The sequence below is a fragment of the Panthera tigris genome, chromosome C1, assembly GCF_018350195.1.
Source record: "Panthera tigris isolate Pti1 chromosome C1, P.tigris_Pti1_mat1.1, whole genome shotgun sequence".
Taxonomy (NCBI): Eukaryota; Metazoa; Chordata; class Mammalia; order Carnivora; family Felidae; genus Panthera; species Panthera tigris.
This window is the reverse complement of record NC_056667.1, coordinates 54,913,419-54,936,408: the sequence shown is the minus strand read 5'-3', so window position 1 is coordinate 54,936,408 and position 22,990 is coordinate 54,913,419. Positions and strand designations below refer to the sequence as shown.

Sequence of the window (22,990 nt, the reverse complement as noted above, 5' to 3'; positions counted from 1 at the left end):
ATATCAAAGAAATGTATGTAACCATAAGCTAATCAACTTAACATTCTAGGCCTTATTTTCCTCCTCTGTAAATGGAGGGAAATAAATTTGATGGTCTTTAAGTCCCCTTCAGCTTAATGCCATTCATCATAATTCCAGAACAATTATGTAACGAACTGGAAGTACACAGAAACAGAAATGAGTATGAATGCCAAAGGGATTACAGAAGCTATGACTAAATAAGAACAGATGATACATGATGAGGACTTGTTGGAAATAAATTTGGTATGGTGGAAATGGATAATGGAGGATGTTAAAAGCCAAGCAAAGGAAGCCAGAGTTGACTGGATACCACAATGGTATTGTAGAAGAATTACTATTATTTCTTAAAGATTAATGGCATCCATAGTGCTTAAGGAAGAAGTCAGGTGGGCCATCCAGGAGGCTGGAGTAGCATTCAGATAATCGGAGTTATGCTGGGTTAAGTTTTTACTTAAAAAAAATATTTGCAAGCCTGTTGCAATAAAATCTCTAATTTGCATATGGCTACCAAATCTTCCAGGTAGTGAGTAGAGAGAATCTGCAGTAGAATCTTGCAGAGGCGGTTTATAAGGCATGGAAGTGGCAAATGCACTTCATTTTGGTGAACAAATTGGAAGGTAAAAATGTCACAGAAAAATGAACAAATGACTTTCAGGATAACGTACTCTATGGATTTTGACTAAAAAGATGAAAAAACTCACATTTCTAATAATGTTTTGTGCACTCAAAGTGCAACTACTAACAGAAGAAGGTCCTGGAAGCAAACTAGAAAAGAATCTCCATGTTTACAGAAAACCACAATTTCTGCCCTTTGGGAAATAAGGTACGGTCTGGTCACAGCTTCTCATAGAAGATGTAACATAGCTAAAAGGGGTAAGTAGGAGTAAAAAATTAGTTTGTTCAGTTAAAGAAAAAACAAAACCAAAAACTGTGGAACACACAGAAGGGACATAACTAAAGCCTACAAAACCATAGTATTTTCGCCTACAGGGAAAACCACGTTTGTTCACTTCATACCATTACACCAGGGGGCACTGTAAAATCTCCAAGCATGAGAAAAGATGTGGTATGGGACTACTTTTAACTGTGGCTATTCCACCTACAGATACTTAACCCTAAGAGGAATCAAGGTTGTAGACAGAAGTATCTTCAAAAAGTTTCCAGAAGCTATGGCCAGATTGTTAATAAGAAACTACAATGTTTGGTGGCACATCCCTACCTAACCTGTTGAGCTTGACAGCACACACGACCAACTAAGCCAGCCCACAACACTTCCCTTGGTGATGCTTTCTGAAAGAGAAAACGGGATGAACCATGGGTCTGACCCAGCAAGGCAATTCTTATGTTCTTACTGCTGATGACGACAGATTGCCTGTAGTTCGTGTGTGAACAATATTTCTGAAATGGGTGAAAAAAATGAAAGATGTTACTATGGCTTTTCCCTACAGAATAGCTTGAAAATTGTGACTACTTTAAGATACACTCTGAAGCCTACATAGCTATATCTCGTTCTATGTCATTATACCTCAATACTACCAATAAATCATCAAGAAAAAAAATTAACTATAAATTTGTAACATTAAGCAATTAAATTTGGAATACTCTTTATGGAATTCCACTCTAGGCATCGTGAGCTTTGAATAATGAGGGATGAGGCAGAGTCCAATGTCCCAGGATGTCCAGGGGCAACCATACCCATTATTCCCTTTTAAATAATTTTGCTTTGGATTTTTAGAGTGTGTGATCCTCCAGGGAGGTGACCAGCAGAGACACCTGTAAATGAACATGACCAGAAGCAGTCCAGCCTAGAGTTTAAATAAAGCACAATCAAATATGCATATAAGCACATCTTTCAAAGGCAGTTATTTGGCCAGCCCTAAGAACTTTACTGGTGCACACTGACCAAATAAAATCACAACTGAGTATTATTTGTATTTTGTGAACAGCAGGAAATAATGAAGGATAGAATGGTCAAGTTAAATCCACCTGACCAATTCATCAGCATTTTAGAACAACTCACGTGAGATGAAGGGTTCATTCAATACTCTATGTACTTAAAGTAAATTCCTAGAGGCAGCAGGACAGTTTTTTCCAAAGCTAGACTAAATAAGGCTCAGATTTTGGTGCACAGCAACTGATACAGACATATGACGGACGCATTTTGCATAAAGACTACATTTAATAACAACCCATACTCCCTGTATCACTGGGAGTAAGCTAAAGTTGGATGACTATTATATACTATTTCTGTCAGAGCAAAGGTTTCAGGAAATCGGGGAAAAGGGAAGTAATCATGCGCATGTTCTTTCCTCTTTAGAACACTTTGTAACAAAAATGAAAATGAAATTTCAAAATGAAATCATTTAAAAAATGAAATTTGACCTGATTTATTTTCTCTGTCTTTTCCCTTTTATATCATCTATACCCAAACCTTATTTTGGTTTCTGGGATCAAAAATAGATTACACAAGGAAAAATACTAATTTCCATTCTTTAATGAGCTTCTATGAGGCATTCAGCTCCATAGTTTTCTTTGAAGAGTCTCTTTTCTGTTCTCACTGTGCTCACAGTATTAGATAAAAACTATGTGCTTATACTGAATGGAACAGAAGTGAACTAAAACACGCTTTAACAGCTATTCTCATCCGTTTTCTCTCCTGAAAACATACTCTAACATTTGCTTTGATGTATTTATTGTCTCAAATATTATGAATTGTAGTTTATAATGTTTCATAAGACACTGAAGTCTAAATGGCCTATGAAGATATATCTGTAAATGGATAACTTTAAACTAATGTAAACTCCTATCCTAGTGAAAAAGGAAGATTCTAAAAATCACAATTTTCTCAAGAAAAATCCAAAAGCAAAAATATATGACTCGACAGAAAAAAGTAAACTCACGTTACACCAGGATGAAGATTATATTTCTTTTTTCCAAATCGCGTTTGCTGAGCAAAGAAATCATAACGTTCAGATTTTTTCCACATATAATAGAATGCTACACATTCACCAACTGACCTTGTTCGAACCTATAAGAAACAAACACTTGTTTTTAAGAATCATCTCCTCCTTAAAGGAATTATTTCATGAAAAATATCTGAAGTGTGAAAAATTTAGCTGTACCTTAAGTAATATATAATACTGTACGTATAAAATACAACACTGCAGCAGCTTTGTTAAAACTATTCTTTATGAATCCCCATGGAGAGAAATAATACACTGGCAACAAATCTTCAGATATTTAGCATTATGCTTTTTAAAACCATCTTAATCTGGGGCACCTGGGTGGCTCAGTCGGTTAAGTGTCCGACTTTGGTGAGTTCAAACCCCGCTTCAGGCTCTGTGCTAATAGCTCAGAGCCTGAGGCCTGCTTCAGATTCTGTGTCTCCCTCTTTGCTCCTCCCTTGCTTTGCACTTTGCACCTCATTCTCTCTTGCTCAAAAATAAACATTTAAATAAATAAATAAATAAATGCATCTTAATTTACTATACAAATAAATACTCCTCTATTGAAAATATCTGAAAGTGGCATTTAATTAAAATTAATGGTATGAACAGTATATTTTTACTCACAGAATACCTAGGGAGTCTACTTTTAAATTCCCATTTAAAAGATTCTCTTAGAGGTCTTACTGGTGATCCAGACTCAGTTATTTTACTTTCTAGAAAGGCTGAGAATATTCCATAATGAGTTGAAAGGTATAATAATGCCAATGCTAATTCTTTGTTTAGTAAGTTACTCCAGTAACTGGTGCTATATCTACCTATGCGACTGAATGGCTCTCCTTACATAAATGTTCAACACCAATGAGACTGGCAAATGATGTGGACAACATCCCCCTTTTCAATACTTAGCTTGCAAAGCTGGTAGGGTTAATGTATGTAATAAAGTACTGAGAGTTTAAAATAAAGAAAAAACGTATCTGCATAAGTGCTGGAATGCAAGACCATATAGCTTGAACCCATAAATGTCTAATCTTGAAGTAAGTATCCTGTGGGACTGACTGCATCTAAAGTCAATTTGATGACATCCTCATTTCACTACAGGACATATTTTTCTTTCTTCCCCTATGCTTGCACTTTACAAGTTTGGCCCATGCTGCTCTAAGACTGAAAGCTATCAAGGTTTTTGTTTTTGTTTTTATCATCTTCTCAAGCTTTTTTTTTTTTTTTTTTTTTGCCTCCTTTAGAATCTTAATTCTATACAGACACCAGCCAAGTCGACTGTACTTTACTGAAAGCAAAAATTGAAAAGGTATTTTGGGGCATGCAAAGTTAACAATATTATGAAAAATCTTCAATAAAGTAAGCCTACACAGAACTTATGTTTAAGATCCAAACTTCAATTTCAGGAATAAAAACAAAGTCTTAATGTTTTCACTGGACCATTCTTCTCCTTAAAGAATTACTGTCCTCTTTTTTTGTTCACTAGAGTATATTAGGTATAGATAGGTCAGCTGACCTCTGGAACACAGAAATATCACCATCCCAAATACTTACAAAGAAATAAAGGTCTTATTTTCCATATTACATTAAAGGCTTTTTTGACTAGTAGTTTCCAGTCACCTAATAGGTTCTTATTTCTTAAAAAAGGGATTTCTGGGGGCGCCTGGGTGGCTCAGTCGGTTAAGCGGCCGACTTCAGCTCAGGTCACGATCTCACGGTCCGTGAGTTCGAGCCCCGTGTCAGGCTCTGGGCTGATGGCTCAGAGCCTGGAGCCTGCTTCCGATTCTGTGTCTCCCTCTCTCTCTCTGCCCCTCCCCCATTCATGCTCTGTCTCTCTCTGTCTCAAAAATAAATAAACGTTAAAAAAAATTAAAAAAATAAAAAAAAAAAAAAGGATTTCTGGAGGGTTGCTGCTGCTAGTTATTATTCCAGTTTACCATTCCAGGGGTCCCCTCCCATAGGTAATCCAGCATGGTTTGATCTGAATCTAGGCAGGAATGCTGGAAAACTCATATCCAAAATGTCCCTTTCAACCATGAAACAATCTATTTTTTTTTTTTACAATCATAAACATACATATCTACTCATTAGCATAATACATGGCTTTCATAGAATATGCCCTGTGCTGGAGGTAATCAGTTCATCTGGACAGAACATTAAGGAATATGATACATTTTTGACACCAATGCTACAACTCAAAGTATCTCTTACTAGTTTTATGTCTGAGGCCAAATACCAAAATGCAACAAGTTAAGAGTAAACTAGTTAATGCACAACAAAATTAAGAAAAATAAACTCACAGGATTTATAAGCAACTATTTACAGAACATAAAATATACTATTAAATATGTAGTGAAACAAATTAAGTAGATACTACCCAATCACATTAAAAGGTGTAAGAAGAATGTGGGGACAGACTATTTAGAACTCAGACTTAAATTAAGCCCATGTAAGCCCAGATACTTTCAACACCATCCTAGACAAGCCATCACACAAAACTTAGATGCTATCTTTAAGGAAACATGTAATGCAAAGGTCCTTGTCATTTCTATTTGCTAAAAAATGTGGTATTTACATAAACCTAGAAATTCCTTAATTTCCTCCACTTAAACTATTGAGATTTTAATTTTGTGCATGCTAATTTCCCACAGAAACAATACAAGTAATTATGCAGTTCTTTTGGGTATACACGGACACTGTATTATTGATATTATCAATATGGAATGATAAATGGATCATGTTACATACAATTGTCCAATTATAAAATTATAATGTATAATAAAGCTGATTTATTGAGATACTCTTCTAGAAAATTAAATCTTAATTAAAACCAAATTAAATATTAAGTATCTGATTTTAGACACTTGGGACTTAAACAAATGTAAAAAATATTTTAATTGTAAATAATGTCATGTTACAAATGTTTTAAAGTTTAAAAATTTAAAGACCCTCCTTTAAAACAATCTGTCCCAAGTTTATGGAAAATAGTTTTAAACAATTACATTATATATACACATCCTACACAAAAGTTGATTAACATATTTGTAAATCAGTCCAATTCTTAAAGTCATCTAACATCATGCACTGACAACAGTCACTTAGTAAATGTATGCCAGAAAGTCTAGGCATGTTTATAATTCCCAAAAACTAACAGAGTAAAACATTCGTCAAAGAATGTTTAACATTAGAAAATAACTGATATAAGATGACCTGGGTTAACTAGCTTTTTATAAAAGAAGAGAACATATATCATTACTTACTTTATTAGCCTGAATCAAATGAAAATCTTTTCCATAGGCCTTTAGCCCTTGTTCAAAATTTCTACACTCTTCTTCTGTCCAAACAGATAATTCCTCTGACAAAAAGAGTAGGAAAACTGTTAAAGCAATATTCCCCCAAATAATGCACATGAACAGTTACAAATAAAAATGTAAATTTCTAGTAACAATAAGGAAGTATTTTACTCCTGAGCTCTATTACCGATGACTGCAGAAGATAAAGTGACAAAAACTCTGTATTTAATAAAATTTTGGATGATTTGGTCCCTAATTCTCCAATTTCAACTTGGGCCACTTTCTCCTTTATGATCTAACTATACTAGCTACCTTTCAATTCCTTAAATTCACTATGTTCTTTCTAACTTTAGACTTTGTTGGTGCTGTTTCCCTTTGTCTATACTTATTTCCTGCCTCATCCTTCTCACCTAATTCGCTTACATCCCAGCAAAAATACCACTTTGTTCTAGAAGCTTTCCCTAACAAGCCTCACCATTCCCCAAATTAGGTCAAGTCCTACTGCAATAAATTTGAATTGAACCTTCTAATTCTTGGAAGAACTCATAACTGTTTTTCAGCTTCCCACCTAGGCTCTAAGCGCCATGAGAGCAGGGACTTCATGATGTCCTCAGAACTTGCCTTCCAATTTTTGTTGAATGAATGAATATCTTCCATTTGTTATGTGATAATATATAGTGTTCTTAGTGAAGCAGAGTGGGAGCCGGTTAGAATAAAAAACAAACAAACCCAAAACCTGGACTGATTTTAATTATGGCTTCATTATTTATAAATTATGTTTGCCTCAGCAAAGGTACTTCAATTCAGAGACCTTAGTCTCAACAGTTTGAAATTAAAGTAACTGTCACATTCCATAGCTCATAGGCTATTAAACAAGATCAAAAAAGAAAGTATTTATTAAAAATGCTTCAAGGGCACCTGGGTGGCTCAGCTGGTTAAGCATCTGACTCTTGACTTCAGCTCAGGTCATGATCTCAAGGTCTGTGTAACTGAGCCCTGTGTTGTGCTTTGTGCTGGCAGTGCAGAGCCTGCTTGGAATGTTCTCCTTCCTTCTCTCTCTGCCCCTCCCGAATGCATGCATGCTCTCTCTCTCTCTCAAAATCAATACATAAAAAGTATTTTTAACAATGCCCTGAAATTAAAAGACATTATGTGTTTTTTAATGGCCTTATTTTCCCATAAAGAACCAGACTTAATCCCATTTCCCATAATGCTTGTGTTAGACACAAGTTACGTGATATGTTACTAGTTATTTGTTATTCAGCAAATACGGAATTCAGAAAGATCGGTATTACTAAACCTAGGATATACCTATGTAGACTGAAGATCTTAAGTTCTAAATTTCTGCTAAGTCATGAAAACAAATAAAAATGTATTATTTACCTCTAGCCGCTTTTACATTAAATCTTAATCTTCTCAGTGCTTCTTCTGTGTCAAAATTGCATTTAACCAATTCATATAATGCCTAGAAAAATAAAAGGCTTCAATATGTGACCCAGAGTATGAATAATTCACGGCTACAATTTCTTACGAAAGTAAAAGCTTTTCCTGAATCCAGTGTGTGTGTTCATCATTTCTGGAGGACAAGTAATTCCAGTGAATACAACACAGAATTTTAAAGAAAACACTGAAGAAAAACAAATTCTGGGCACCTGGGTGGCTCAGTCAGTTGAGCATCCGACTTTGGTTCAGGTCATGATCTCACAGTTCGTGAGTTCTAGCCCCATGCTGGGCTCTGTGCTGACAGCTCAGAGCCTGGAGCCTGCTTCAGACTTTGCGTTTCTCCTTCTCTCTCTCTCTCTCTCTCCCTCCCACCCCACTCACGCTTTCTCTCTCTCAAAAATAAACAAACATTAAAAAAGAAAAAAAAAAAAACCAAACTCCATCCTGATTAATTAACGCTTTTGAATACACTGAAAATGGTAAGCAAATACTCTAACTTGGCAGCCATAATATCTCAGAAATTTAAAAATGAAAAGAAACTATTTTATAAAACTCACAAATCCTTTCTTTTTGGCCTTTTGCAGCTCCTATTCTAATTTAAAATAAATGAGAGAAGAAAAGCATTGATTTAAAAAAGGTAAAAAAAAAAAATTGCTGTCACTAGGTTCACTTGTAGGCAACTTGTCTACCATATCCCTAAAACATTATCCCAGATAGTATTCCTAAGTTGATGATATCCACAGGCTCTTAGGAATATCCAAAGGAACTCCAACATTTTGAAAAAAAGTATATACAGGCAAAATGGTATCATTTTTATTTTAGCTGAAATTACACTAATGAAGTAACCTTAGCTATCGCCGATTCCCTATTGATGACATTATAGGAATTTTGGTGGATATCTTAATAAGAGTGAGTGTGGCAGCATTTGCATCTATAGATGTAAATGGTTAATTTACTTGGGGAAACTTGTAAGTTATTTCTCCTTTTAAACTGAAGAACACACGATGTTACATTAGTTTCAGGTGTACAACACAGTGATTGGACAACTGTACACATTGTGCTATGCTCACAGGTGTCCCCATATAATATTATTGACTATATTCCCTATACTGTACCTTTCATCCCTGTGACTTATTTATCCCATAATGTAAGTTACTTCTTACTCATGTACCTGTTCATTGTCTTTTATGTGAGATCCTTCAGGAATTGCTTCTACACCTTTCTCATCACCTGTTCTTCTAGATGCATCCTTAAGAAATACAATCACTTTATCTTCTGGTAAGTACTCAGGGTCCCACAGGAGCTGATCATCATTTTCATATACTAAATTAGTAAAACATAGAAGTTAAAAAAAAATGCCAAATCTTGTTAAGAGTTTGATTAAACAAATAATTCACACTTATAAGCCAACATGTTGAGAATTGAGAGGTACAGCATGGTCCTAGGACTTGCCTAACTTCATTCTTGTTCTTGGGTCATATTTTATGGCCTAAGTGATTTAAACAATTTTATAACTGTTTCAGAGCCAAGCTAAGATGACTTAGCTTGAGTTTACTCAAGTCCAAGCTCTCTTGGTTTGAATAGCATCACCACCATTTACTACCTATATGACCTTGGGCAAGTTACTTCTCTTCTCTCTGCATCATCTGTGAAATGGGGATAACAACATTATCATATTGGGTTGTAAAGATTTAAAGTACGCTAAAACAATTCTGGCACATTATTAAGGTTCAATGGATGTTAGCTACAACTATTATTTTTGAAATGAGAGGTCTAAAAGAATGCTCACCAAATGTTAACACTGCTTATTTCTTGGTGGTAAGGTTTGGGGTAATTTTTTCTTTTATGTATTTTTCTATGAAGTTTGAAAATATATTATAATGAACATAAATCATTTTCATAAAACAAGAGTCTTTCCGTTTTTAAAAAAAGCATTTCACTTTCATCCGAATTTCCATTATAGTAAGACTAAAGCCTAAATCTCATCACAATTTAAAAAGTGGAAGGAAAGGAGGAAAACCTAAGATGAGAGCCCTGTGCAAATGTAACTGACAGGAAAATGGAACACAGACAAAAAAAACCAAGGAAGAATCAAAAGAGAAAAAGTAACAAATGTGACACCATCACTGCTAGGGGAAGAAAATGCTTCAAGGAGTGCTAGACTGGTTAAATGCTTTTCAATGAACAGTGTAACAACTGAAAAAGGTACAATAGGCTTACTAACAAGGAGGGGAATGTTTTAAGAGCCATTTCTGTGCAGAAATGGAAGCTGAGGCCCCACTAGAGACGACTGAAGAGTAAATGGAAGGGAAAGAAATAAAGTAGGGACTCTTGAAAAGTTTGGTTTTAAGAGAGGAGAGACAGGTACAGCAGGAGAGGAGGTAGAGCTGAAGAAAGTTTTTGGTTTTATTGGTTTTTAAACATAGGAGACAATCATTTAAATGCCAGTAGGAAGGAACCAGCTAAAGAAAAACTCTGTATTTAAGAGACAGAGGATAACCGACAGTGCCAAAGTTCCTTGTGTTATTTAAAAAAAAAAAAAAAAAAAAAAAAAAAAAAGGAATTAACAGCAGGGTGTCTGGGTGGCTCTGTTGGTTAAGCGTCCAACTGGCTCAGGTCATGATCTCACAGTTCGTGAGTTCGAGCCCCATATCGGGCCCTGTGCTGAGAGCTCAGAGACTGGAGCCTGCTTCAGATTCTGTGTCTCCCTCCCTCTCTGCCCTTCCCCTGCTTGCTCTCTCTCAAAAATAAACATTAAAAAAAAATTTTTTTAAAGAAAGGAATTAACAGCTAATTAAGCATCTCCTATGTATGAAGCACTATGTTGGGTGTTTTCATAGAAATTACCTTGTCTCACTCTGCACCTCCACTACACACATACACTTTAAAATATCGTTCTACTTTTCTGTTTCCCAAAATAGATACTCTTCTTTAAAGTACAAGGATAGGGGCGCCAGGGTGGCTCAGTCGGTTAAGCGGCCAACTTCGGCTCAGGTCATGATCTCACGGTCCGTGAGTTCAAGCCCCGCGTCGGGCTCTGTGCTGACAGCTCAGAGCCTGGAGCCTGGAGCCTGTTTCGGATTCTGTGTCTCCCTCTCTCTCTGACCCTCCCCCGTTCATGCTGTCTCTCCCTGTCTCAAAAATAAACGTTAAAAAAAAAAAAATTAAAAAAAAAAAAATAAAGTACAAGGATAACCTCTAGAAAATTTTCCTTAGTAAACCTCATTCCTTCTCTAGCCTGCTGGTACAATCTTAGTGAAACTCTAAATTGTAAATACAATAAACCTACCATGATAAAGTGAATCTGGATATACGACTACTGATTTTTGTTGTCTGCTTAGCCTCTGTTCACTGAAGCGGGGAGTGGGGAAGACTACAGTTTTCATGTTCCTGAGACTGATGGATGGAGGGCGGGCAAGGCCTTACAAGAAGTCCTAAGAAAGATGGAAGGTGATGCGTCCCTGAGTCCCCAGTGTTCTCCCACTTAAATACGCCCATAGTGGGCCTATGAAACAAGCACAGATGACCTGAAAGATACTTCTGGAATCATTCTGTTAAGTTGCAAATTGCCACAGGATACAGAGATGTCCTGTCTAAGCTGAGTACACAAACATCACCAGATGGCGCCAAATGACAAGCCAGACCCCTAGAACTGTGACAAAACAGCTAGACAGGCTGACCCTGAGAATACACCTCATTTTATACAGTGACAACATACTAAAAAATAACCACAGATGAGAACAATCAGCATTTCCACAGAGAATAAATCACACTGTCTACTGGTTCCAGAAACAGACCAAATTATTTTCCACTTGAGTTTACACTCCAAATAAAATATGACTTTTGACCATGATCTAAATAAAACAGGCAACAACAGCTAACTTTTGTTAAATGTCTGTTGCAGAACGAAATGCCAAGAGTTCAGAAAATCAAAAATCCACCACTACGATAAAACACAGGATAAAATACAGAAGAGAAATAACATCTCTTGTGTAAATCAACTACCAAGCCTAGATGTTAGAATTTTTAAAAAAGCAACCACAAATATATCCACTTTATATTATGGGAGATATAATTCACATGTGATTATAAGTAAACGAAAACATTCTGAAGGCAGGAACACACCTAGTATATTCAAGTTACCCAGGAAAGGGCTTATTATGGAATTTTAAGTAACAAATCAAGCTCAAATAAAATGGGTTGTCACTATAAGTTAACAAAGTTCAGTGTGTGTGGTGGTGGTTGGGAGGGTGTGTAGAAAGTCCAGAAACCACCACCACAAATCTGGGAAATTAATCCTCCATGAATAAATTTGTATTTATTCACTTTCAGTTTTCATAAGAAGTGTTATTCTGTTTTTTAATGCCGAAGTAAAAATTCAATGTAATCAATGTATCATGAGGATGAAAATGCCAGTCCATAATCAGCTATGGTATAATGAGGTTTACCCCATGTTCTTAAAAGGACACACTGTGATTAATGACATAAATTTTAAGTTGTTTAGCTGAGCCTTTCCTATATGTACAGGCTAAATGAACTGCCTTTTCAACAGTATTATCATCAACTAAGGATAATGCATGTGTACATTTTTTAGTAACTTCAGAATCAATAATATGTCAAATGTTCATTAGAAACAAAGATTCATGCAGTCTTTTGCTATTCACTGCTTCCAAACTCCTAGCCATCATTTTCTTACTCTAAAACTCATGTCATGCAAGCATGAAAATTAGACTGGGAAGTATGTATCTTGGCTCCTTTCTCTTAACCCTTTTCCCCCTAAGTAGCCCAACTAATTGTAATCAACCTAGTCCAGGGTTCTCAATCTCAGCAGTACTGACACTTTGCGCAGATAATTCTTAGTAGGGGGAGGCGGTGGCAGGCCTCTGTGTGTGTTCCAAGATGTTCAGCGGCATTCAATTCAGTCTTATCACAAAAGGTGCAGTGTTCATTCAGTTTAGTATATGGAAGAAACAATAAAATACGTAACTGAAAAATCATGCTTTTCATTTCTACAACACATCTTTGGGAATTAAATCCTTTCCATTTGAGTGAGGCTGACATCACACCCTGGAGCCCCAAGAACAGATAAATGAGCCAGGGCAAACCAGAAGAGTCACTCTTCTCTCTGGTCACAGTAATTACTTCTGGCTGAGCATGACTCAAACAAAGTTAACAGATTCTCTCTAGGACTTTTGCTGGAGCGAAGGTGGATACAGAAGTTTTCATCTGTGCTGGTTCTCTAGCTACAGGGACAGTGTAAAGCGTAAGCCAGGAGCTCCGAGTAGCCATCTTAGCCTGTCTTGTAATAAAGGAAAGAGGGAAAGGAGAGGGACAGCTGATATCAGAAGAACCCCCAAATCCAGTTTTATCTGAAGCCAGGCCACCCAGAACTTTCCAGTTAAGCAATCAGGTAAATTCTTTTTTGCTGAAGCTAACTGAAGAGGGTTTTTGCCAATTGTAAGTAAAACGGCATGAACTGATGGTTTCTGAAAATCTGAAAAATAAAACCTAAATGTAATGAGTAAGATTAATCATCCATTGAATACTAATGTCACTCACTGAGTACTTACAATGTATATGCTGTTAAGGCTAACTGTGAAAATATCCTATGTAAATCCTCATGATAGGCTCTGTAAATAAATGCTCTTTTACAGCTATTTTATACTGAGGAGAAAAGGAAGTAAACATGTCCAAGGCCAAATGCCTACATACTGATCAAAGTTTACTGACTCCGTATTGGCTTTGTCAACGTTATTCTGCACCCACCTAATACCTCAGCCACCAAATGTTTACTAAGTGCCTATGTAACAGAATCATACCAGGTATTAAGGATGCAAAAAATAAACAAATGATTACAATACACTGCGCACTGAGTAAACTGCTAATTTACATAAATTTAAGAAAATTGTAATAGTGTAGTTGAGATTATATAACAACAGATACAGGTTCAAAGAGGAATTTAACGTGACTGTAACAAATCTTGTTTATATAACTGAAACAGAAGTGATAACTGAGGGGCACCTGGGTGGCTCAGCTGGTTAAGCTTGTCAACTCAGTTTCAGCTCAGGTCATGATCCCACAGTTTGTGAGATTCTCTCTCTCTATCTCTCTGCCCCTCCCGACTTGTGTGCGTGCTCTGTCTCAAAAATAAATACTCAGAAATTAAAAGAAAAAAAAGAAATGATAGCTGATGAGGAATATATATGCTGCATGGAGTCTAGTAAAAAAGAAATCAGGTATCAGAGAGAAAAAAAATCATCAGTATCTCTCCAGGATACTCAGTAATAGGGTTTCCTTGTATCAATGAAAAAGTTCTAATCCATTTACCAAATAATTCCTACAGTGAAGGTATCAAGGTATCAAAGTTTTGTGACATTTTTTTTAATCAAAATCACTCTAACCAAATGTTCTCCCTCTTGAATGTGTGGTCACCAAGCCAATGAAAAATATCTTGCAAACTTTTTCCTATAAGGAACAGAATGCACTAATCTTCAGTATCCCTTTAACAGTTTTTTCCTAACAATGTAATTTACCTAAGTTTCACATGAGTTTGGTTTGTGTGCACAGGGTACCCTAAGTGGTGACAAATTCTGGGTAATATGACAGAAGTATGAATTACTAGAAATACAAAACTGAGGAAAGAACCTATACTACAGTGACCCCTCTAAAGCAGGATCCCCTTGCTAAATCTAGTCTGATCCTCACACCATCTACAATGCTTGAATTCTCATGGTAAGTAAAATTTGTAAATCGTATCTGTTCCGGAAAAAATAATTATGCATAACTGCTTTCTAAAATTACAATCAAATTGAAAGCATCAAACCCAAATTTAAAACAACGAAAGTTAAAGATCATTTATTTTCTATATCGGACAATACAAACATGTTAAAACATAAAACATATTAAGAGCTAATTAAAACTACCTTTAAGCCCTAACACTAACCTGCCATATGTAAAACCAAAATATTTTCCTACCCACCTACAAAATACGAAATTTTCTGACAGACACTACTATTTTTCATAGTCAAAACTTAAAAAAAAAAAAAATAAATTAGAACAAAGGTCTAACTTTCAGCTCTTTAGTTGGAGAAAGAACTCAATGGTGAACATGTGCTAATCATTATATAGTACATAAGCAAAGCATAACATTTAAAATTCAGTTACAAAAATAAATACAAATGTCAATGGTTCACTTATTTTTGCACACAACTCCAATGTGTTCACAAAACTATGTATAGAATCTTACTATATAACAAAGTCACTCCATATTGTACTTTTAATGTTCCTGTATATTGCAGGAATTAACTTGAAAGTAAGTACAAGCTATTGCTGGTGTGTTAAAACATTTTTGCTGTCACTAGAATTTACTGGCCTGTGGTGTTCTCTTAACTGCCTCTACCTACTGCTTGCCCTGAAAGCAGGTGCATTATAAAGGAAGTTTCTGGAGAGAACACTAAAAGGAAAACAAAAGTCTTCTGCAACTCCAAAAGGCTCTGCATATGTGAGCTGAAATGTGAAGATAACAACTGAAATAAAAGAAATGAACAAAGATTTCTAACACTGAGTGATGTCATACTATACATGAACTCATTAAAAACACACCCACAACATTCTTTCTGGAACTCACCCCAACCGAATAATCTAAAACAGACTTAAGACCTCAAGCATTTTATGTTACTGGAAGTTTAAGTACTTACGACTTGGAATTTTTATATAAAATGATAGAAAAAATCATGTAAAATTTAAGTATACAAGTTGTTTTCCCAAATTATTTTACAAATAAATAAATATTAAAGTACTCAGTTTTAGTGATATTAAAAGTTTCAAAGCTTACCATTAAGCTTTTTAGGTCATTATGTACTTAAGTTTTTTTAAATCTAACAGCTTCCACTGACATAAAACAACCTATTATATTTAATTTATACAGGTTATAAAGGATTTATCCAGGGAAATTAAAATATGAAAAACAAAATGAAAAGTTGAGATGTTTTAAGTCACTCAGTATGAAAAGGCATTCAATTTTTTCTAAGAACGAAACTGGAAAAACAGAAACATTTTCTTCTTACAGAGATAATGAAGGGTCTTCTTTCATAAATCAATGGGGTAACAAACTGTCCTGGTCTCATTCCATTATAAAATAACAGTTCATCACTTCAAAAGCATAAATTCAAGCTATGTAACTTTACTAATTAACCCACCTTTTTCATTTTCTTTGTATCTACAAATGCCAACTGGAATCTCTGCTTGAAACATGGAGCCCACCATAATCTCCTATTTTAGAAATAACATAACACATTAGTAAGATCTAGTAACACAGATTTTATATCCATTTTCTAACTTTACCATCTTCCTAGGTAAACTGTTCATGGTTTCTCTGTCATAAAAGATACAACCAATTAACTACCTCAGAGGAGTATTGTGAGGATGAATGAGTTAATAATAAAGAGCTTAGGTATGATTGGATGAAAATATTAGTAATAATAATGGGGTGTAATGCAATATACACAGTGAATACAAACTACTTCAAAATATGGAGAAAAAGAAGTAAAAATGAGTTCTTGTAATTCAAACTGCAAACACTCTGAAAAACAGAAAAGCAAATTCAGATACATTAAGGTATTTACACTGTAAACTATGGTCCCTGGATCAGCACCATCAGAGTCACTTGGGAAACTGTTAGATATGCAAATGCTCAGCTCTTACCTGAGCCCTACTAACTAGAAACTCTGGGGATGGGACTCAGCAAGCTGCTGTGCAGGTGATTCTGACATACACTCTTATCTGAGAACCACAGATTCAAGGTAAAGAAAAACGGGTTTGTATAAAGCTCTGTATAGGTCAAATGGATGAAAGCCCACATGGATAAGCAGGTTAGTGACTGACTTTCACAAAACAATACAAAATGAAAAAAGTAACCTCCCCAAAACAAAATTAAATCTTACTTTAGGAAATTTAGTCATCAAATCTATGTAAAATCACAGGTTAGGGGAAGCTGGCTGTTCAGAAAGGTAACTGGAGATCATCACCGATGAGATATTACAAAACAGAGGGACCAAGATTATAGACCCTCCTTTATCTGGTGGCTAAATGTTAAGACTGAATCTACTGCATTTTCAAAATGAAGATGTAGGCAGAAAAGGTAAGTTTAAGGTGACAGTTTACCAGTTTAAATAACAGTTGAAATAACTCTTAGGATTTGAAAAAATTCCTCTTATTGTCAACCCATTGATACCACAATCTCATTTTTTCTAGTATAACTTCAAAGACATACTCTATGCAATTAATTTTTTGCTAAACCTGCATAGGAAAACCAGTCAATTTTCTAAGGAGAATTCACATACAAGTTTTCTCTACTCTTACAGGTGAATTTTATGTCTTTGATTATAAAAAAAGAGTACCCTACTATCACTTCTTGTGCCTCTTTTAACTTTACTCATCAATGCTTACCAGAGAATAGACAGTTAAGTTATCAACCTTCCCTGTCTCAGACACTTCTAAAAATATTAATGCCTGGATCCATTCCAGACCAACTAAATTGTAATCTCTGGATAAAGGCTCTGGTAATCAGTATTTAAAAGTTCTCCAAATGATTCTAAACACGGAGCCAGGTTTGAGAACTTCTGGACTACTGTAAAAATAAGATGACCTCTTTTCCCTATTGAGTTCAGAACACGTTTTTACATGCTAATCTGTAGGGAAGGGAAATAGCACTTAGGAGCATTATGTACCAGGTACCTTATGTGTAATTTTCATTAAATCCTGTGTAATTTTCATTAAATTCTCACCAACTTCAACGAGGCTAAAATTTTTATTTCTGTATTTATGTGAGATGAAACTCAAAACAATTAAGTTCCTCAAGAATGCACTCTTAACAAGTTCTAGGGCTGTAACTTGGACTCAAATTTGATTTCAAAGCTGTCTCCTCTGTCCCAATTCCTAGAAAAATTTAGTGTCTTACAAGCCTTACAAGATGATTCAGAATCTTGAAAATTTTTACTACAACAGTCTAAATCATTCTAAAATAAAACAGTCTGGATACTGTGGCCTGTTTTATTACGTAATTTCCTGACGAAGAGAATACTCTCCCATGTTGTCCCTCTTTTAAGCTTTTGTTCCTTCACTAAAAAAAAAAAATAATAATTCAACACTTACTCAAATACTGCACACTTCAGACATAAAAACAATTTAAGTTGGAGAAAACAGATATAAATTTGAATATATGGTAGAAAGTAGTAGTTTAAGGTGACTTTCAAGGTTTTTAGTTTTCATAATTTCTGCATGGTGTAGGAATCAGAAAAAACTGGATTGAAGAACATTTGCCCAAATAGGTCACATAAACAGTAAGTAACTTTTGTGATCCTTGTTTTCTGTCTTCAGCCCCATCTTTCATTCATCTTTCACTCAAATTAATACACACTGCACTGAGCTAAACTTCCCTTACCATTCTAACTCACAATGGTATCGCTGTCTTCTAAACAGCTCCTTGGAAACCCAGAAATGGACCAACTGTGGCTGAAGCCGACAATACCTGGGAGCCCACTCCAAGTTCATTTGAATACTTCATTCTTCCTAATAGAAACTCTTTAAGTATAAGATGTTCTCTTATTTTAATTACCAAGGTGTCAGCTCTTTAAGTCTGCTCCAAGCATCCCAAACCAAAAAAACTTTAAACTTAAAAAAAGCAAACAAACAAAAAAACAAAGCCACAAGAAGACTCAAAACTATTAACTAATTAAATAATTAAACAATCGTGACTTAAAAAGTACAGCCAGTCCACTGATTTTGATGTTTAGAGCTATTCTGCTTCCAAAGAAATGATTGTTTATGCACTAAATTTAAAATCAGACCTAGGAAAAAGAACAGCAAAAAATGCTCAATGTAATTTTTAACAGCAAAACACAGTGATATGTCTCAATAAGAATGACATCATTTCGGGGCACCTGAGCTCGGTTGGTTGAGCATCCAGCACCTGATTTTGGCTCAGGTCATGATCTCACAGTTCAGAAGACTGTGCCCCATGTCTCTGTGTTGAAAGCTGCTTGGGATTCCCTCTGTCCCTCCCCCTGGCATGCACAGGCTCTCTCAAAATAAACATTAAAGGAAAAAAAAAAAAAAAAAAAAAAAAAAAAAAAAAAAAAAAAAAAAAAAAAAAAAAGAGGGGTGCCTGGGTCGCTCAGTCAAATGGCCAACTTCGGCTCAGGTCATGATCTTGTGGTTTGCGAGTTTTAGCCCCACATCGGGCTCTGTACTGACAGCTCAGAGCCTGGAGCCTGCTTTGGATCTGTGTCTCCCTCTCTCTCTGCCCCCTCCCCTGCTCGCTCTGTCTCAAAAAAAGAAACATTAGGAAAAAAAAAAGAAAAACAAAAAAAGAAAGAATGGTATCATCCTTCTATATAAATGATTTGCTCTAATCAATTCTACATGATATTTTGACATATTTTCCTAGTAAGTTCAACTGCTTTGTAACAACTTAAATTTAATTCTTCTACTTTACTGTAAAACTAAGTTGTACAGTTATATAGTTTTATAATTAAAAACTTATGTCAATATATAATCTTTAGATTCACTTTAGAAATTAACTTATTATGGATAGCTATAGAGAAGCTCCAATGTGTCCCTTCATCCAACATACTCTGAATTGTAAATATCAACATTAATATGGCATGGAAAAACTTACAATTTAAATTATTAAACAAAAGCCACTTTAACAAAACCAAAGCCTCAATTGCTTTCCCAAGTTTAAAAAAACATTCACTTGTGATACTTTTTACAGTGCAACAAAAAACTAAATTGGCACTAGCTAGAAATTTCAATTTCTGTTCTTGGTTTGAGATGGATTTGCTCAAAAAGAGTCCAATTCTTTCTATGCCATTATTTTATTTTATAAAAAATTAAGTATTCTTACTTTGATATATTAAAGGGAAATAAATCTGAACGTCTTCCAAACATTTAAAAAAGGGCTTACCTCAACTTTATCAATATATAGAGCTAGTAAAATAATAATTATACTTGTTTTTAATGTTAATTTACCTAAACTTGGGGAAAATATGGCTCTAACTACCTTTTTCCAGTCTTCTGATGGAATATAATCTTCATCTTCTTCAGATTCTTCTTCTATTTCGCTATCTAGAATAAATAAGACAATATTATAAAATGATTGTTTTTCCTGTCCACATCTGTATATCTAGCTGTATGTTATTTTTACATCTACCATCGAACATTTAAGTATGCCTGAAAGTATCTGCAGAATAGGGCCAAGATATTTCTAATCAAATAATAAAATAATACCCTATCAGTTTAAAACAGGAAAACAATCCACAAACCTAGGATAATTCCAATCTTAGAAAACCTCATCCTTAGACAATTATTTCCTACGAAAATTTAAGAAAAAAAGTTTAATTAGAGTCAAGATAATCTGTTCCTGAACCTAATTCTGGTTCTGGTGACAGAATTATAGGAGCACAATTTCTTCCCTAATAAAATGAGAATTTGGATAAAACAAAAACAGTAGTTTCCAATCAGTGCTCCTTGAGATACTGAGAACTTTTTAGCAACACTCTGTGGGAGTGTGAAGGGAGGCTATGTATGAAGACCTCCATTCTCCTCAACCTCTGTTTTCTTGAGAGCAGGCAAGCTGCCGTTTGTTTACATTTGGAGTAAAATTGTATTTACATACTGGGATAGGAAATCTAAGACCTACTACATGTTTCAGCATCTTCTCAACTGTAAAATGGCATACAAAGTTCAAAAGGGTAAATTACATTCAGAAATTAAATCTTCCTATGGAAAAGCTAAGATAGGCAGTATACATACATCGCTTTCATGCATACATGCATCACAACTGAAATACCAGATCATGAAATAAATATTGTTTTAGAATGCAGTCACTTAGCATCCCACTTTTAACCAAACTTTGGCAATTTATCTAAGAAGAAAAAGGAAAAACACCAGATTTTCACCAAACTTAAAACACAGTAATTTCATTAACCCATCTCTTTTTATAGTGATACACTTTCTTTTCAAGTGGACCAGATCTTTGATCAAAACTCAGTAAATTTTTTTTTAATGTTTGAGTGTGAGAGGGCAGAGAGAGAAGGAGACACAGAATCTGAAGCGGGCTCCAGGCTCCAAGCTATCAGCACAGAGCCTGACGCAGGGCTTGAACCCACGAACTGCAAGATCATGACCTAAGCCAACGTCAGTCGCTTAACTGACTGAGCCACCCAGACTCAGTGCGTAAAACTCACAATAAAATATTAGCAGCACTACATTCACTTGCAAACTAAGTATGTAACAGAAATCCTTCACACGAAGCAGTAGCCATGTTTAATCAGTTATTACATTACCACACATTTCATGACAGGTGGTTGTTCTTCGAGTGTCTTTCTGTCTTTTAAATAAAGCATAGAAATTTAGACCACAAGTCTGAACTGATAACACTAATGGTTGCCTTTTTCTTATCAAAGAGCTGTCACCTACAGTAATGATTCCTGCTTAGAATGAAATACCATGGAGCAAATGAAGCATGCAAATATTCAAGATACGTACATTAAATGTCTCAACTACTGGTCATCTGTGGCTAGATTACAACTGTAGTAAAATTAGGAGATCTTCCGTATAAAACATATTATCGTTTCAAGAGTAAACCACTTCTTTAGAACTAGGAACCACTGATTAGAAAAAAGCAGTATTTATGAATATAGGTAAAAAAGGCTAAAAGGCAAAGAAAGTAGAAAATTAACACCGAGGAAAATACCAGGAGAAATTAAAAAAGATGACCATGAAACAAACTAAATTCAAAGAAGCGTTGGGGGGGAAAAAAAGGAACACATTCAAAATTAAGTAGTACAGTGATGCAACAATTATTGCAATCTACTCACGGACAAAAAGGGCCCTAGCACTGCTAAACTAATAGCCTAGAACAAAACCTAACACTGTTCAGCGAGATTTCAGAGTAAATGAATTCAAACAGATGAGTGAACAAGAAATGGAATTTTCCATCATATATTAAATGGTAAAAATTATCCACACAGCAACCAGTGATACTTACTTGTATCAAAATATTTACATCGACGTGGCCGGATTATTTCTTGGGCATCTTGAGAAGCAACAGATTGTGACGGATCATCATTGGAAGACTGAGTTTCATCCTCTTGACCTGATGAGTCCTTTATATTCTCTTCCTGTAGAATAAAAAAATTAAATTTCTTTAAGATGTAAGGAAAACTGTTGCAGATGAAAGGTTACAGTATTCCAAATACAACCAGAAAACTAAAATAAATACACTAAATTCATCATGGTATTCTGGGTTGGATCCTGGAACAGGAAAAAGGACATTAGTGGAGAAACTGGCAAAATCTGAATCGTCTATAGTTTAATTAATTATAGTTTAATTAATTAATATGGTTAATAGTACCAGTGCCAATTTCTTACTTTTGACAATATACCATGGTTACATGAGATATAAACAAGGGAAGTCAGGTAAAAAGTATATAGGAACACTCTATACTATCTTTGAGCTTCTCTATAAATCAAATTATTTCAAAACAGAATAAGAAAACTGAATACAGAACTACCAATTAGCTTTTATTACTTAGAAACAGTATTTTTTTTTTAAGTTAGTTCAAATTTACTTACAAGAGACACTGAAAAGAAATGCACAAAGACACAGATAAAACTATTACTTTCTCAGGAGTAGATTACAGGCAACTTCCAATATTAATAAATTACTACTGCAACAAGAAAAAAGACTACAATCTTAAGAATTACTGTATATAACCTTACTTTATTTTCCCCACTACAGCCACTGTTATCATCGTTATCAGCATCTTCATCGTCTTCACCTTCTTCTTCCTCTTCCTCCTCCTCCTCATCTTCTTCAGGGAGTCGAATAGTACTATCATAACCATAAAGACTGAGAAGTTCATGAATTGGCATGTCTCCTTCCTAAATAGACCAAATAAAAAGTTAACTTCTGAATAAATGATTATTTCATTTTCCTGTAATTCACAGATCTACAGCCTTCATTCCACACAGAAAACTTTTAGACCTGTATCGAGAATTCTCAAATCATACAAGGTGAGCCAAAATAATTCTGAAGCCTAGGAAAATCCTCGTCTTTCAAGAATTTCTATAAGAGACTGATCAATTCTAATTGCTAACAATAACATCTTTAAGCATAATAAAAAGTAACACTGGCTTAGAATTAGAACCGTTCTTCTGTGCGATCAATAAATGTAGCTTGACAATTAACACTATGTATAGATACTCACACTTAGGAGTACCATA

At 35.0% G+C, this 22,990-nt stretch overlaps 1 protein-coding gene across 9 annotated transcripts in view; it reads right to left on the bottom strand.

Moving 5' to 3' along the window:
• MIER1 (MIER1 transcriptional regulator) overlaps positions 1–22,990 on the bottom strand; it is a 59,209-nt gene that overhangs the window by 5,512 nt on the left and 30,707 nt on the right. For all 9 annotated transcript variants that reach the window (XM_042997526.1, XM_042997527.1, XM_007089825.3 and 6 more), the window contains 8 exons: positions 22,487–22,648; positions 21,753–21,885; positions 19,764–19,828; positions 15,901–15,973; positions 8,874–9,025; positions 7,643–7,724; positions 6,227–6,321; positions 2,922–3,049 (listed from right to left, as the gene is read on the bottom strand). In XM_042997526.1, the coding sequence (XP_042853460.1) occupies positions 2,922–3,049; positions 6,227–6,321; positions 7,643–7,724; positions 8,874–9,025; positions 15,901–15,973; positions 19,764–19,828; positions 21,753–21,885; positions 22,487–22,648 (890 nt within the window). The remainder of the gene's footprint in view (positions 1–2,921; positions 3,050–6,226; positions 6,322–7,642; positions 7,725–8,873; positions 9,026–15,900; positions 15,974–19,763; positions 19,829–21,752; positions 21,886–22,486; positions 22,649–22,990) is intronic.